This window comes from Buteo buteo, chromosome 9 (genome assembly GCF_964188355.1).
Source record: "Buteo buteo chromosome 9, bButBut1.hap1.1, whole genome shotgun sequence".
Lineage (NCBI taxonomy): Eukaryota > Metazoa > Chordata > Aves > Accipitriformes > Accipitridae > Buteo > Buteo buteo.
Window position 1 is genome coordinate 21,276,402 of NC_134179.1, and position 18,522 is coordinate 21,294,923.

At 39.8% G+C, this 18,522-nt stretch overlaps 1 protein-coding gene across 5 annotated transcripts in view; it reads right to left on the reverse strand.

Moving 5' to 3' along the window:
* Positions 1 to 9,868: 9,868 nt before the first annotated feature.
* Positions 9,869 to 18,522, reverse strand: part of PTPRK (protein tyrosine phosphatase receptor type K) — a 417,854-nt gene continuing 409,200 nt past the window's right edge. For all 5 annotated transcript variants that reach the window (XM_075035665.1, XM_075035662.1, XM_075035664.1 and 2 more), the window contains 5 exons: positions 17,767 to 17,898; positions 17,410 to 17,535; positions 15,293 to 15,456; positions 13,876 to 14,011; positions 9,869 to 11,334 (listed from right to left, as the gene is read on the reverse strand). In XM_075035665.1, the coding sequence (XP_074891766.1) occupies positions 11,281 to 11,334; positions 13,876 to 14,011; positions 15,293 to 15,456; positions 17,410 to 17,535; positions 17,767 to 17,898 (612 nt within the window). In that variant the 3' untranslated portion in view covers positions 9,869 to 11,280. The remainder of the gene's footprint in view (positions 11,335 to 13,875; positions 14,012 to 15,292; positions 15,457 to 17,409; positions 17,536 to 17,766; positions 17,899 to 18,522) is intronic.

Here is an 18,522-nt window from a genome sequence, read left to right on the forward strand (position 1 = left end):
GGAGAAGAGGGTGCCCAGGGAGTTCTCAGTCTCTCCTCATGACTCCTCATCCCAAGGGACAGAGGGGTTGGAGGCCAGGACCCATCTGCATTTCATCACAGGCACAGATAAAATTAGTGCTCTATTCCATGTTTGTGTCATACGGGGGTTTTTTACTTATCAGCCATAAAGTTATTTGGTTTCAGGAAAAGGTCCCAGTGCAATTAAATAGAGATTGGTTTTTAAATTAATGCATATTCCGGTACATTTGGCCATAAAAAAAATCTGAGAGCAGCATAAGCAACATACATTTTCTTTATGTCAAGCAAAGATAAGCATCCCCCTCTTTTCCTCTTCCAGTCCTACTTCTCCCTTTCTAAGAGAAGAGTATTGCCTGTTCTGCCATGCCTGGTACCATTAACATAAACAGGGTGGTCACCAAAACCCCTCTAATGCCCTCAATGGTGGCACATGTCCCATCCTCTACCTCACACAAGAGAGAAATGCGGTACTTTCAATAGCTGCTGGCCAACACCTTTTTTGAGTCCTACACAATCTTCACCATCTTTGTGGTAGACTACAACAAACAGGGAGATCACTAACAGCATCCAGCACGCTTTCCACTGTGAGAAGCTAAGCCTTTAGAGACTCGTTTGGGAAAAGTGCTGGAAAACAAATTTATTTCTTTACTGAATTGGCCAATAAGCATGTCTTCCCAGCTGTGGAGGAGGAAAGAGCATAGGGGCTCTTCTGCAGAACAACCTATAAAAAGACTGCAAATAAATTTTTTTTTCTTGAAGAACCCATGCGTAGCATTTATTCTAACTTTAATGGTGTGTATTTTAGCCCTTTCCCATTAAAATACTCAATCCAGAAGCTTCACCATGTGTTTTCTTACCTATTTTGTCTGCTTTTCCAAAGCTAAATAGATCTCATATTACTTCTCATGTAGAGTGGTAACTTACTGAGCTGCATACACTGCATACATTTCTTGTAGGCAGCCTTGCAATATGGAACATATGTTATGATCCAGCCAAGGCCCTTTCACCTTGTTCTTCTCTACAAACTTCATTTAAATTATCAAAGATTTCAAACAGTCTGTAAGGAAACATCCTGGGGCTCTCACTTTGGAGTTTAAGTCCTTCTGCCAGCTTTTCATCTTGTTTTCAGTTTGTTGCATTTACATTTATTTGACATCCAAGAGCATTTGTGACCCTTGGGCATCTCCTTCAATGTGTTCCTAGCACATGTTCTCCTGGGTGAAGCATACAGCGCGGCAGTTGGACCCTTCTCCTTCCTTCTCCTCACCATGCTGCTAGAGACCTCAAGCCAGGGGGTGCTGAGAGCCTGTGGGGCACTACAGCATCCTGGACCTTCTGGTGCTGAGCATGTTGTGAGAACTAACAAACAGCCGGCATGAATATCTATTCATGTATTAATACAGACACATGATACATTTTGAAAAATGAAAGTCTACAGCTCCCTTCACATCACTCTGAGGAATGTATTTATAAGTGTTCTTGTAGAATTATGTCAACAAATTAATTCAAACAGACTTGCCACGGCTAGAGGATGAAATCTGAAATCTGCAAAGCCATCACTTACACCAAAGTCCATTTTACAAACAATATATTTTGCTCATTTCTTTTTCTGCATTCTGCTCTTTGCTCACCTACAAAACCCACCAACACAGTATGGCTGGAGACAAGCTTGCCAAGGAAGATTTAATACATCACATAAGAGAAGGTACTTAAAAAAGGGGAAAAAAGCATCCAATCCAAACTCTCAAACTTTTCATAGAAGAAGGAATAAAATAAAATCAAAACAAGCAGTCACAGCAAAAACCAGCCCAAAGATTGAACAAAAATGCTGAAGAAAATTTGCCGGTTCCTATTTTAACAGACAGTTAAGAATACTGTACACCTTCCTAAAACTAGCAGATAAGCAGAGCCCCTTGCTCATCCAAGCCTGCCCTGTGATAGGCACTCATCACGATGCTGCTGCTCCCTGGGTTAGTCCTCTCTTCTTGCTTGGACAGCAGCAAAAAGAGCAATCAACTGAAGAGTTGTTTGTAACTTGGGGTGCCTCACTTATTTTGGGCAGTTATGGTCTTCCCAGAACATTGCATTTCTGAATTCTGTTGCCAGGCTGTCTGTTTTAACCCAGCACCACGGCAAAGAGGCAAGAGCATGCCTCCTCACTCCCACGTGGACACCAGCTACGGTAACGTTGTTGGAAGCTGTGTGTGGGAAAATTGATTTTTGCTACACTCCCTTTACTAGTTAATGTTTAAGTCTCATTTCAAAATCACTTCACTGCAGCACATTTCAGGAACTGCCATGACAGAAAGTCAGTTACACAATACACACTGGAGTACACATGCCCAGATATTCCTACTTCCCTTTACACCTAAGATCTTCTATTGAGTTAACCAACCCCACCCATATATTGTTGAGTTAATCTTTTTCTTCAAATCAAACACACCTAAACACATCACTAACCAAACCTCTCCCTGTGCTGTTTCACATTGGTTTTAAAGCCCACAGACTTTTAAAGAATTGGAAAGGAGAGACCTTTAAAGAATTGGGAGTAGGCTTTTTCACCTCCTCCCCACCCCAGAGAAGCACTGGAAGGCACAGAAGAGCAGTTGCAGTTGTTTCACTTTGTAATGAAGTTATTGTCATCGTGCTTAACACACTCAGCAGACTTTGAGAGACAAACAGCAAGAAGCTTGCTTTCAGAGATGCCAGCTGATCCTGGCTCAGGTGAGATCGGGGAGTGGGATGTGTTGGTCGAGCAATTTTGTGTAAATTTGAAACTACTCCTTGAAATCTTTTCTGCTGAGAAGTTGAAATGTGTTATGGAGATAATATCATGTCCCATCCCTGCCTGCTTAGCTTCAGCCTGTGCTAAGATGTAGAAGATAAAAGAGTGAAGGAGGAAAAAACCAACTGAAAATAGGAATTATAAAAACACAAACCAAAACAACAAAATTGAGCAACCTAAACTATATTTTGGAAAGGGAAGTATACAACATCCATTTGTTGGACCCCAATCGCGTACAAAGACCACTGGAAGAAGAGGAAAAAAATCAGATAAGAGTATAGAGTCCAGTCTGAAAAAAACGCAGTCTTGAAAAGAGGTGAGCATCTGTCCCACTTAAATGTTTGTGTGGCCTGTGACAAGTCCAGAATAGACACCTCACTGGGAAACTCAAGCTAATGACCAGGATCAGGACATCATGACACTGCAATGAGTCTTTGCATGACCAACTAGGTGTGTTAACTTACAGTCTTAAAAGTGAAGATGTGGAAAATGCAGGCTTGTACGTGTATATCATCAAAGTAATCATCACATTTTATTCTCTTCTTTTCCCAGGGCCATCTACTGATCAATTTTTATTTTGGCATGCTGGACTGTAAACACAAATAGCAACTTGCAGGGCACGTGCCCTTCCCCCACCTAATTTTTGCAATTTTCCACAAATGCTAGATGGTGTAGGACTCAGAAGCTATTTCATTTATCAAGTTGGCTTATGTTTTCAAGACAGTCAGAATTCTTCTCAGTCTTCAAAATCCTCCTTTACAGTGGCTCCCCTGAAGCCATAGCCAAACAACTGCCTCTTGGAGTGCTCTCCCAGAATGCTTCCCCTCTTACCCCCCAGTCTCTAATGTTGCTCTTCTCAGTATAAATTTTCTTCTTCTAAGAAAGGAAAAACAAAACCAAACCATAATTATGTTAAAAACCAAGCATCGGAAAGAAGCCCACGAAGTAGTGTTTAGCTGTCAATTAAGTGGAGTAGGGGCTGAGATCATGCTTGTGAAATCACACCTGAGCTATAACTTACTGTCACATTTACTTCTCACTTGTTGCTTGTCCTCAAAACTGAGATAAGGATGATCAGAACTGTCATGTTCAGCATTGTAGCAGTGGTGTTCTCCTCCTTTTCTTGATCAGCAATGAAAATACGGTATCACAAAAATTGCACCTTGTGGGCTTCAAGGCAACTAACTGCCAGAGTCCAAAAATCAAGTGGAGTTCTTAGGTCATAAAATAAGGTATGTAAACTGATCCTCAAGTCTCTTGTCTGTGCTAAGCCTGGTTTGGGGGGATTATTATTTTTTAAATCTTTCATGATACCTACTCAGCTCCTTTATTGAAGGAGCTGCTCACATAAACTGCCCATTTCTTTCCTTGACACTGTCCCTTGCTCAGCATCTTTCCCCCTCAGTGGCCTAAACCATCTGTTCAACCTTGCTTGACCACAAGCACAACATACACTCAATACTTGAAACTTTTTCACTGACTGGGGCATTCAGGATTTTTATTTCCTTCCACATATTGCATAACTGCATGCTTTTTGGGAAGTTCCCATCTCATCTAGATTTTTTTATACTCTCCACCCTGCCTACTCTTATATCCAAAGCCAGTGCTTTCTGTGTTGCCGCCCAGACAACCAGTGAACAAGATTCCTATCTTCATGCTGGTCCCAGTCAGTTCACTGACTATTTTATTCTCTTCTTCTTGCACAAAGCTTATAAATCCCCCTGTGCAAAAGCAAAAGGCCTATTCCTTGGGCCTCTGGCTGTTGCAGTTTTCCCCTGAATGCACTACAGCATCCATCATACTTGTACCCGCTACCTTTAATCCACATGCAAATAGTTTGCTTGTATTTAAGGACAGAGACTGCTGCAGGCTGTGACTCTGACTACTTAAAGGACTATCATCTTAGAAAGGGTTTGTGTTAAGCAAGGGTATTATGTGAAGTAAAGGCGCCTGAAAGGAAGGCACACTGAAGTAGAAACAAAGCCTGCACTTCTTTTCTGCTTTTTAAAAGACATTTTTAAAAGCCTTTGCCACAGACAAAACCACACAGCTATTTTCTCACAGCTGTAATTACAGCTCACTGTCACACTAGCTGAACCACCTCATCTCACTGGAGAAGAAATAGAAGAACCTATACTATGCCTAGTGCTTTTATGCTCCATTTTTATCCTCATTCCTGAAGTTGTCTGACCTCTGAGAACTACTGCTCAAACACTACTGTATTTCTTAATGCAAGGTAAGCTGGAAACCTTGAGCATTTCAGAAGATGAAACTAAGCAGCAACCTATTTATACAGTTTAAACCGTATCAACCGAAGCATCAATGACACGATTTTGTGCAACATAAAAGGTTGTAGCAGTGCCACATCTTCCTAAGTCTATGATTTCTACCTAATTCAAAATGAAGGCGTACACCCTTTCAGCAGGTGGTTTCAAGCATTTTCAGTAAATAGAAGCAATTTTGTGTTGCTTATCTGTATCATCAGCAAGTTTCGTAACAACTTCATCCTGAAACTGGGGGAAAAAGGCTACAGCACCAGGTTCTGCGCTGAATATAGTTTGGATTGTGGGTCCAGATGGGCTATTTATTGTGCTCGCTCCTGGATACAGCAAATGGATCAGAAAGACTAATAAAAAATGAGTAGTGAGACTTACTGTCCTTGACCGCAAATGAACTGGGATTTCACCTGCTGGGACTTAAGCAAAACAAATGTCTTTCAAAACTTCTCTGCAACTTACCATAGTTTGGCCTTATGGCTGCTACAAACACCAACTCATGCTCGTTACCTTGAGAGAAACTCTAAAGATACTATAATCTCTGGTTTCATGTTTGCTATTGGAGTGCAAAAAGACAGTAACTTTCTTCAAAATTTCAGGACTCTGCAAAATACTGTGTCTTTTCAGTTACTATTCTACAAAAGATTAGATACACATAAGAAAGACAAAAGTTTTGCACCGTGAAATGGAAAGAGCTCACACTGGTTTGCACCTGGCAGGAAAACACACACATATTATCACAATCTGGAGGTACTGTGTTTTGCCAGATGCCGTTTTTGTGCTTATTACCAAAAAGCTCCAGGGTGTTCCAAAGCTTGCAGAAAGATCATGTTTTGGTTCCATGTCCAGAAGAGAGGGTTTGTTGCCCTTTTTTTCCTGCTTATTTAGTGGAGATCTGAAAAATCTCTGAGCACATGGGGATTTCAAATTTATCTTGATGTAATTCGTGAAGTCAGGACTGTTTTCTGATTCAGCTGCAAGCTAGAAGGGGTTACAAAAGACTATTGAAATCAAGCTTTTGCATCACAACAAGGCACAAAAACATCTGTTCTTTGTGGGCCAAGACACAGTTAATAAACATTATTATTAGGTAAGCATTCTATTGTGCCTGTCATCATACATGTCAATCTGTGCATAAATTAGGACTCTAAACCCAACAGCAGGGAAAGAATTAATTTCTGAGAAGTGTGGGCCAAAATAACATTTATGCCTGTCAACCACTACCACAATCTCACATCATTCTTTTACTCAGGCTTAAAGAAAAAGCATCTAGCAAGCTTAAAATAATTTAGAAACACTTCTATATTGTCAGCAACTCAAATTTTGCTCAAACAGAGCCTCTAGTTAAAAAAATAATAAAGACAAGGTTTTGCTGCACAAAGTTGAAGGGAAATTTATGGGACTAAACCTCTGCATATTCTGGAAGTCTCATCCTCAGTATACACAATCTGTTCTTAGCAGATTATTCAACCCCAGAAGGTAAAGATGCAAGTGAATATTCACAGATACCCTTGACTATCCTGGATCTGCAGAGGTTATAAGACCTTTGACTGTTTAACAAAGGAAGAGCACTAGCAATAAACCACCACAAAGGTTCTTTTGTGAGATTAGGATCACTTAACTCAATTCAGACCTCTACTTGATACAGGAAAGCACAGCAGAAAATGAGTTACTTTTCTTTTCAGTACAGAGCCGGGCACTATAAAAGCAGCTTTTACATTTATTTCAAGATCTCAGGGTTTCTTCTGACACAGTAGCAGAATGAAGTTTAAAAGAGGCCCTTTATACAGTCATTTGTCAGTCCAGGTGGCCTGGCCACGCAATGATTCTGCAACACTTTTTCTCAGGCTGCCCCTTCCTTGTCCTTTAACGTTTCAGTTCACATTGGAGGCTCAGTGACATAGCACTTGCTTACTATTGCTTCCCCAATTTGCTTTTTTAGACCTTGGATTTTGGAAATTGTTAACCCATTTGAAAGAGCACACTCCTGCAGTAGCTTTTGCTTTCATGTTTCTCTAAGGGATATTGCATTTCTTAATGTAGTACCTTAGGCAAGGCAAGGACATACTATAAACTACATAATGCTATTATCTGAGCAACTTCCTGAATGAAGTAAGTCCCAGTAACTGCTTGCATATGCTGAGGATACAAAGCTTCAAGCTCATGCCTGTGACTATTTTCCAGGAAGGTAAAGCCTCTTTCAAAGCTGTTGTTTCCTGATGGTGGCATTTACCCAGGAAGCAGGAAATGTAAATTCTAGGATCAAATCGACCAGCTGGGGTCTGATCTCTCAGGGCCAAGATAAAAGTTCAAAAAGTGGGTATCCACACCTCCTTCTGCTGGAGCTGGGTCACTATGAACAGGGAAGGCAGATTCAGAGAGCTTAAAAAAAAAAAAAAAAAAGATAAGCCTGTCTCCATACAGGGTCCTAAGGTTTAGTAGCTCTTCTTTTAGCAAACTTCAATCTCCATTGAAATCAAAGGATTTAAGGTGCTCGAGGCCTGATATGGTCCTTCAGTGTTGGATCCTAAGATCTGGTTATTTGGGGACAATTCAGATAGTTTGATCACATCCCTAAGTTACCTCTTTGGTTACTGTTCTACAGAAAATGAACCAAAGACATCAAGGCGACACTCAGAACTCCTTCCACTAGCAACTACAGAGACTAGCACACTGGAGTCATCACTTCTCAGTTTTAGAGCAAAGAATACCTTCTCGCACAGAGCAATCAAGTTTTTGGGAACTTGCAGGCTCCTTTGGTTCCTTTCATTATGTGACATTAGACCAGTTCCAACTTGATTAATTTCAAACTTGAATCATCTCACACTCTTCCCTGGATGAAGTCTTTTCATGCCTCTTCTTTGTATTCTGACTTGATGCCCATTTGCTCTCTCTGTATTTACTGCTTGTGTTGGCCCAGTCTTCATTTTATATGACGCTGAGAAAAGCAGAGCCCATGTACCTTGCAGGCTGTGGCCACTTGACCGAGTCCATGCTAATATTTCAGCAAGGGTGGTAGCCAGCAGAAAGATTTTGAGGAGTCTTGAAACCTATGGACTGCTCCAGGGCAGGAGCTGCCGACAGATTGCAATACTGGTGCTGGTAGCTTTTCACTGCCTCAGGGAGTAAATATTTCCCTCTTCAAGTGCCCAAGGTTGGGAATGCTTCTCTCCCTCCACTGCACACTCCCTTTATGAGAAATACCTGTTCTTCCCCTGCAGCAGGTTTTCATCATCCGCCCACCTCTCTTTCTTCTGTCTTGCACAGGTGTCAGAAAAGGATACTGGAGCAGCTTCTATCTAGGGGAACAGAGCTTGTGCTCCCAGAGAAAAAAAGCTGGCATATGCTGCCACTGGGTGAGATAAGAGAGGGGAAAGAGCTGCCACAACAAAAGCAAACTCTCTCTTCTCAATTTATACTAAAAAAGCTGATTCTAATATTGTCTTTTGCCTAAGAGACCCCCAAGATATACCATTACTGGAGAATGATATTTCCGATCTGCTTCTCAACATCATATTCCCTCTGCATACTTTTCCCTGGCCTTGCAAGGAAGAACTCCCCACAAGTTTTTCAATCACAAGCTATTGCAAAAGCTTATTAGGTCACCACAGTCAGCTACAGTTACAGAAATTACGTGACTCTCAGAGTACTTAAACACATAGGCAGAGTTCTCATTTGCAGAATAATCACCGGCAGCTATAATACCTTCTAGCTGAGGGGGATGCTCCCATGGAGGTCCCCTGTGCAGGCACAGTGTGCTGTGATGCCAGGATTCATACTGGCATTTGCACCAGTCATGCTTAATGTACAGGGGAAAGTGGACACAAAGATCTTACCAAGGATTATGAAGTACTGTCAGGGGTGTACCCCACTGTCCCCAACACACGAGCTCTCTGGGAAAATAACCACTCATTCAGCCTAATGGTAATACTACATTTTTGATCAGGAAAGGAAAAAAAAACAAAACCCCAACCCAAATTATTCTGGTCAGTATGGAATGTGGCTTTTGCATTCCACAACCCTAAGAGCTACTCATCTTATCTGTCAAAAAATTAATCTAGACTTCTAATCTTCTCAACACCCTTGATGGACAACAGAGGCAGGTTCTTCCAGAGTCCAATTCATTTACTCCCAGACACGTCTAACAGGCAGGATGCATCAGTCTGTGGAAATGGTGTATTGTTTCCACAAAAAGTGGTGACCAGACAGCTAGCTTTAGATGATACATCCAGCACTTTGACTGCCAAAGTTAACTGAATGCCAATGGCCTCACAGAGAAAGCTGGGAATATTGCAATTCTGTTGCATGCAGTTTATAATCCCCTTTCCAATGTGGCAAAATAAAAAAAGAGCAATTTTGAGTATTAAGAACTCAGACCCAGTGAATATTTTCAAACCTGATTTGTTTACCTTGCTGTTCATAGGTAGGAACTAACAATGGGTGACAAAAGAAAAAGACTTTTTTTTTTTTTTAAATCTGGAAGAGGTGGAGCTATGCAATACAGGTGGAGGCACTGAAAAAAATCTGAGAAGTAGAATTTCTCTAAACATTTCTCTGCCATTTATAGTGTTGGATGGGTAATTCCATGTGTCTGAACTAAAGGAAGAAAGTTAGGGCATACATGAGACATGGAGTCTTCTCAAATACTCCCTGAAACACAGAGGTGAAAAAGAATATCATTTCCTTCTGAGATTTTCTTTATGCAAATACATCGGTCTTCCGGACAAGAATGACTCCTTAACAAGGACAGTAAGTGAAAGGGTACCAAAATAGGAAATAATATAAAATAATCTTTAAATAAAAGTTTAATTCACTCTTACTTTACAGATTATTTAAAAGCACCTTATCATTTTACTGTCAGTTCTAAAAAAAGACCAACAAGAGACTGGAATGATTTTAGCTGGTAAAATACAGGAAACCGTGTGAACAAATGGATACAAGCTAAGCGAAAGCACAGTAATATTCTGTACACCACAACTATAATCAGAATCTGGCATTGGTTTATTCAAATTTTGCTTTCTTGGAAGCAAAGCTTACATGTTCGTAAACATCAAAATAAACATTGCTTAATTTTACAGTTTGCTAAACAAATACTTTTTTACCCTGAAGGGCATATGCAGAGCCATCTATTTGTCCGGCAGTTCTCCTGTTGACCTGTGCTTCAATAATTTTTCAAACAACTGGTTCCCTTACAATTTTAAGGGTGCTTAAAAATTTCTTCCAATATTGTGCAAGTCATAGGCAAGGCCATTTTGATCTGTGCCCTTCCTTACATAGTTTTTTGATCAGTAATTAACTAATGCAACTGTGAAAAACTATACATTTTCAGGAAAATGTTTTGATTTTGGTCCTGTAGTTAAAGACCTTCTATAACAAGAGTTGTTTACATGGATTTGAATCACAAGCATGTACACAACAAAACCACTATACCAATGTTTCTTGGTCTATGCATAAAAAGTATGTATTCTACTTACACTAAAACATACAAAAAATAAACTACAAAAATTGTTTACACTTGATTTCAGCAAAAAAAGCTTTCTTCAAGAAAAATGATTCTTCTTTTTTCAGCCATCAAAAAAGGAATGCAAGTAAACAATAAATACATGTGCTTTCTCCATATAGACATATTTACACTTGAGTCTTTGGCTTATGTTTAAGTTTCTTTATAAAGATCTTTGTGTGATCCAGCCATCATTGCACATTAAAACAAAATAAGCCAGTTTTTTTTTACTATATATAATATATATATGCAACACTTGAAACGTATAAAGAATGAACCTTACTATCAATTTACACTGTTATTGTACTTTAACAATGTATCAAAAGAAAAAAAAGAAAAATTAATACCATATAGGAAATATTGATACATGCAACAGATGGTCGCTCTACTGTAATTGAGAGACGGCTGCATATACAAACACTGAAAAGTCCTATTTTGGGCAAATCTCTTATGACTCTGGTTTTCATTAAATAGTATTTATGTGGCACTAAATGCTGATACTGTATACAAGCATAGAAACAGATTGAGTTCTTTTATTAAGATACACAACTTCATAAGAAAAATACTTTGCATTTAAAATTTAAAATCCCTCCCACCCCCCCTCTTCCCCTAAAATCTTTCTTCACAGGATCAAGAACTGTTGTCAAAACAGCTTATTGAGATTCATGTATTTGGTGAACTTTGTCACATCCATTCTGACTAAGAGGATTCCAAGTACTCCAGCGCAACATCGTAGCAGAAGCGATATTGCTCCTTTAAGGGGAAAGAGGGAAAAAAAAAAGTTAAATTAAGATTCTAAAGTATTAGCAGCAATATCTACAAACAAGAACAGTCTTTGCTAACTACTGTGCAATTTTAACTTCAAGCCTGACATGTTTGGGTTTTCTTTTTTTTTTTCCCCCTACTACTCAAGTATATTACTAGTTCTGATTTAAAAACTCACCCTAACCAATGAACTGGAAAAAAAACCTGACCATGAAATGCAATGATTTGCTTCTCTGATTTTTTCAGCTTCTGAACTGGTTTATCAAACATGAAAAGTTCTCCTATCAGTCAGAGCATTCTTGCAGTGAAAGCACCTCGACTTTGATATACCATTTACATTTAAGTTAGCCGATACTGAGCAGTTAACCAGTGTCTGCTGCTTGGACAGCCAGGGAATGGCTCAGGAATACCGAGCTGTGATACAAAGCTGCTCTGGGCTCACAGCCCATTTGTACAGTTGTGTCGATGTAATGTCCAAGAGATCAGATGCACATTTAAAAGGGAAGTTCAAGCTTAAAATTTCATCTTGGTTAGTATTTCTCCTTAACAAGGCTTCTGTTCACAGCTGATACTGGGGGAGAGGGAGGAGGAAGAAGAGAGGAGAAGGCAAGAAGAAGAAGAAAAACCAAGGAAATTAATTCAATCTCTATTGTCCTTGCAACCTAACAAAACAAATCTGCTTTTGTGATGTATTTTTGCTTGCAAAGGAAGCCAGCGTGATCCATTAGCAGGAAGCGGTGGGGATATCTTAAAGCCCTTATTGCGCTGCTCATTTTTGTTATCTGATCATGTTGCTGAATGTAGGGCACATGACAGTGTTACATATTGGTTTTCCTGGTTTGTTTTCTAACTAACGACTCAACAGCTGCTGTTGTTCAAGAGTTCTGAATAAAAACCCACACAACAGAAATACATAACTACGGAAATTCAGTAACTGCAGATTAAAGCTACAATGGAATTCAGGACTATTTTGAAACAAAATATAAATTTACAGGCCATTTATCAGAAACACACACCATCTACCTTGGCCTCCCTTTACAGTGACAGAAGTAATTTTCCATGTGATCTGACCTATTTTCTTCACAGCAGTGAACTGAAATCCAGGCAGCAATTCAGTATGTTGTGTCTCAGACATCTATGGCACAGCAAACTGCAAAGTATTTGCGGCAAAACCGGCAATACCTAGCCCAATGTCACTATTGCTACAGGATGCTCTGTCTGTTAACATTTTAACCATCTTCTTAATTTATGTGGTGGCAAGGGATGGAAGTGATGCACAATAATTAAGCAAATCATGCCACAGAAGCTACTTGATACTAAGCAAACAGTGACACCTGGAAAAAAGGGCAATATGGGAAGAGGCAGTTACAGCCATTTTGCTCAATATGCAAGTTCAGAAGGTCAGAAGCAATTTCCGCTATGCATAAACTGTAAAATGTTTTTAATTTCAATTGGCATCCCTGATTTTTATGCAGTAGGCAGCCATCTGGCTGAGAAGTGACACTGGCTGCTGGCAGTGTGAGAGTCAAATGGCAGAAACTCCCAAACACTGTCTAACCTGCTTTCACATTCACCTACAGGAAGGAAAAAAATCCACTTGGGAGAATTTTTATAAGGACTTTCCACAATGTTCAGTTTTTGTGACTGAAGTGATCACTTGGATAGATATGGACTCATACTGTATACATAAAGACTAGACAGAAGAGCGAAGGTTATTCTGAGTTCTGGCAATGTACATACAAATATTTAGTCTTGTGGTTTTGCTAATTCAGGCTCATACTGTTTATATTAGTTTATTGTTTATATTGTTTATTATTTAGGTTAACAGTTGGACTCAATCATCCTAAGGATCTTTTCCAACCTAAATGATTCTATGATTCTGTATCTTCATTTCCAACATACCAGATCAAAGTCTTTGATTTTAAAGTTCTGAGGTATCATTTTGACTACTACAAACCTGAGTAACAAACATTACCATTAGTCAATACACCTTCCAAAGCAGCAGTTGTTATTAAGAAGCAAAATATTTACATCTCCAGCTACTAATCTGGACCTTACAGCTTATTCCTACCAAGAAGAAATGCCTTGCTCCATAAAATGTTGAGACAGTTTGTATGAGCACAACACACTGCAACTTCTCTTCAAATAGACCAGGTTATCTTGGGAGATTAAAGTACCTTCTGTTAACTCAGAAAGTTATCTGTGAAAACCACGGTACCACTACAAGAAAAGTAGCGTAAATGCTTAGCCTGCCCTCATGATGCTAACTTGTGTTTACACTCAATAAATTTCCACCACAGAATGTAACGTTACCCAACCTTATGTTCATGCCAAGAATCAGACCAGCCTCTGCTCAGTCTATACTACAAGGGGAGGAGCCTAAGACCCAAACCCCACATCCCTTTCTTCTTCTGGACTAACACAGGTTTGCTCTGTTTTGTGAGCACAGAACTGAGAATGCAGCTCACACAACAAGAGAGCCTCTGGCTCCCTGGTTGTTTGCAGTAACCCCGATGGGTTGGTGCTTACCGGAGTTTCTACCATGTTGGGCTTACTGTTCCGTAAAGTCTTCACGGCATGGAAAACGTCCACCACGTTCTGCCTTTTTACCATCTCAACCACAATGCCGATGGCACAGAACATCCCACTCCGGCCACCGCCATTTCTGTACGCAAGGAAAAGAGCTGGTTAAAAGTTGCTACTGTGTAAGAGAGCATCCAAAACACATTTCTGATCTTTCACTCTTTAAGCATGAGTGATTCATGAGCCCCACAGGGAGAGCAGGCTTTAGCAATCTCCTTGCAGCTCCAGTGGGATTGGTCTGAGACATTTTCTGTTTCTGACCTTTCTCTCAATTACTGCTTTTGAATTCTGCCCTTACAGCCAACCATGCTGCCCAGCTATGCTACAGCCTAATTTACATAGGCATTAGAAAAAAAAAAAACTAAGTTCAATGGCAAGTACAAAGTTAGTAATTAAAAACCAGGTTCAATGGCAAGTACAACATTTTCCATTTAGTTCTGGAAAGAGACTCACTTAAATTACCTTATGGTATGAGGATTATCTAGCCAGAGTAATGCCAAGGCATCACTGATTTGATACCTTGTTGACCTTTGGGGATACTTCTGAACTATTTTAATCTTCATTACAAAGAAATTACGGTAGGTACTTCTTCCTCTTAAGTTTAAATTAGCCAGGAAGTTCCACGGATAATGAGGAGGGGTGGGCAGAAAGGGGCCACAAGTTAATTATGAACATTTGAACAGAAGCCTTTTTTTAAAAGTAAGGAAGAATGCTAATTCAATTTCTAAGTTTTAAACTTTATATTTAAATAAGGTAGGAGAGAGATTGGTCATTCTCTGCTTAGGGAGAAAAAGATGCCGCCTTTTCAACCCGCCCCCAAACCAGCTCCCATTTAAATATCAGGCTCAGATAAGCAGCCAGCAGTCATTTACCAACAATAGTTTTAGGATCACCTACTGTATTATAGAACTTTTCTCTGATTTCATAGATCCATAGCTTTCAGTCTAAACCCCTCAAAATATAGTAAGCCTTCTGGAAAAAACGCAACAGACGATATGCAAGAGATACACAAAAAATAACCATTTGGCACACAGCATAAAAGACTTCCTTACTGAAACCGCACAGAAGAAATTGGTCTGTACATATTTTGTACCAGAAAACATGCTATTATGTACAGATGGAGACAATACACATCATGTTCAAAATACTCATTCCCATGGTACCTTGCCCTGACACAGACAAGTCTGAAAGTTGACCAAAAGCCAACCTACAGTACTAGTGGCACTTTTTTTTTTTTAAACAAGAGAAACAAGGGCATGTGCAAAAGAATGTTGCTATAAGAATATAGTTGAACTTAAAACAAGAACTAATTTATAAGCATTTATTTGAAAAGCAGCAATTTGACTTTCTCCCAATTACTCACAGGCAATGGATGATGGTCCGGCCCTCCCCTTCTTCACATTCCTCTTGCCATTTTTCAACCTGGAGAATTAACTTCAAGAAGGATCTCTTGGAAGCTGGTACATCTCTGTGAGAAGCCCATCCCAAATACTGGAATTGCTGCACCATCAGATAGCCTTCTTGTGGCTGCGGGAAACCAAAGAGCTTTAGGTCAATATGGCACCTTTACATCTTGGTTTAGAAAACCAAAATATAAAACTAACATGAAACCTAAGTGTTTACATTGTGGACAAATTCTAACATGTATATACATTGCATGGAAGGGTCTTCATTAATTTGTATCACTTGAGCTCAAGGAAGATGTCAAAAAAAAAAAAAAAGGAACTACATTGAAGACAACATCACAGTTTATCAGTCACTAATGTAACCTATCCTGACTTCTTATAATTGGACAAATTGCCTAGATTCTACATGTCAAGGGGTTTTATCCTTAACATCAATAATCAATTAAAAACATTACTGTTAAATTCTTAGACCTACAGAAATGAAGAGACATACCTTTGGCTCCCATACATGAACTGACCCAGTTATAAATAAACAATGAGTAATATAGGTGCACAAATATGACTCTTTTCCTTGAAGTCTTCCCTTTTTGCTGGACTATGATAATCATGAGAGCCTTGCTGCCAGTCTCTGAGCTTTCCATGTGCTAGATCTTACACAGGGAGAGCTTGAATAGAATTAGACTGTCACAAGAAAGGCCTCAATAATTGGAAGAATAAATAGTCTATTCAGTTTCTTGGAGCTGAAGAAGGCAAAAAGGAGTAGGAATGTGGATTTTAGAAAAGGAAGAACAGAGCAGAGAGATATTTAGAAGCAAGATGTAAAGGTGAAAAGGCATGGGAGACAAAGAGAAGTAGAGGAGTAGAAAATCAAAAACATCATAAGAAGGAAGAAATGGAAAAAGTGAAAATAAGAAATGAACGAAAACAAAAGAGGAAGTCTAAAAATACAACAAAAAAAGTGTTATGGCGTAATATTTGCCAGTGTGCCTACACCTTAGCTTCCTGTAGTTTCCAAGCAAGGTATGAAGAGCTGAAAATGTTTTTCTTAGCTCTGAATATAAACAAAATAAAAGTTTGGATAAAATACTGGCCACATGCAAACTCTGCACTTTGAAAAATGAAAATGTGACCAAAATAAAAGAAAAAATAAATCTTTGTACACACAGTAATGTTTTCTCCACAGCTATTCTTCGACATTAATGAAAGTTAAATGTATACTCCAAGTAGCAATCGGTGGCGCCTAAGTTCAGTATTGCATGAAAGATACAAAGTAGGAATGGTAAGTAAAATAGGGACTGATGGTTAACTGTACATATATCGGTGGCACAAACATCTGTAACTCTTTACATGTAGGCAACATAAATAAGTGATTTATAGAGGTAAGCTAAAGGAGGAGACACTGCATGGCAAAGAGGGTTTGAGAAGATGCTGCGGTAGTGTGAAACACTGTGGGACAGCAAAAAGACAAGGTGGTGCACGGTGTGAAGGAGCCAACAAGAATGCAAGACTGGCACTGCTACTGAAGTTGAGAAAAAGATGATAAATGTAGGTCAAGGTGCAGTGGTGCAGAACCCTTCAGAGGCAGAGGAGCTTTCAGAGTTTTTTCACATCTCGCTTTACTGGGTGCCACAGTCCTCCTTTTATGTTGTGGTTCTCGCATCTTCGGCTGAGAAGGTGCTGGTTGCATAACCAGCCTCAGCTCTTCTGTTCCTTATTCACCATGGAAAACTCTTACAGAAGCTATGAATGAAATACCTGTCACTACCTGTTCATTACAGGGATATTTCTTTCACTGTACACCAAACAAAAAGAATACTTCTCATACACATCTTCTGCTCATCAGGGAGAATGCCACAGAACAACAGTCATTCACCTTACTGCTCCCCCTGCTTAGTGTGTAGCTATAGAAAAGTACTAGAAATAAGTATTAGATACCGGTGCTTGACTGACTCTTTTCTGGGTAATGTCTTAAGAACATTGGCATTTTACTATTACTCAAAATTAAAGCCCACAAGAGCCTAGAGTGTTGAAAATGACATACCCTTCTGTTACATATTGTTACGATAATGCTTACTCTTGTTAGATTGCATATCCTGAAAATTCGGTTTATGACGTCACAGTCCATTGAACATGACATGCATTCTACTTGGATGGGACCGTACCGCAGTATCCCTTCCTCAGGCCAGTATTGCGGGCAGCCCTGCACCAGAGCAAAACAGGCACAATTAAATGGTAAGTTACAACTTGAATGTTGCCTTATGCCACTGCAGACATCTCACCTAACCTTTCCTGAGCAACTAGTGCTAATTAGTTGCTGTAAAGCAGAGAATAACTGTAAAGTCACTGCACTGCTCTACATTTTGATCATGTAGTGGATCCAGAGTGATTAAAGCATGCGACAGTACATGGAAAACTCGAGCCCCAAACTGACCTGTGCTAAGTCGACTTCATTTAACATCACAAGAGAAGTACAGCCGTAGTCATACACTAATCTCCAGAAATCTTTCACAGTGTTTGGTAAAGGATGTTGAGTGACAATAAAAGCTGCGGGCTGCCTATAGCTCTGTAAAGGCAAATGATTTTATTAGCACTGGTAGAGGAAGTGCTTAATAACTTCCACTCAGACACTGCAACAGAAAAAACATATAAATAGAACAAAGCTCCGACATCAATTACGCCAGATTTCACCAAAGCTGATGTTAAAAATACCTTACTGTCTCCACCAAGAACAAAGAGGTTACTCTGCTCCGGTCTGCCTTCTGGTTTGTTGGAGGCCAAGCCCTGTTTCAGTTCAGATATGCATGGGGCACTGAAGATGGTTTTCAGGGCTCTGCTGAGCTGAGGCTCGGGCAACTCCACTCCAGGCACTGTGTCCAGGAGACTGAGCAGGAAACCTTCTCCCCATGTTGCAGAGAGGGGTGCAGAGGTCTCAGAAGGTCACCCCATCCACAGCAGGTTACACGTGAGCTCTGTGACTGAATCAAGGACTAAGCTCAATCCCAAATTCTCCTTCAGTGCCACAGCCACAGGGTCACCCATGGAACTGACCTTCAGGATTACCGGGGCCCATTTCCGGCAGAAAGCAGAAGTTAAACAGCAAAATACTATTTCCTCTCATGGCAGCAGATTCCATTTTCTGTATGCTGCGTTATACACAGCTGCAAATAGGGATTTCCAGCCTTGCATA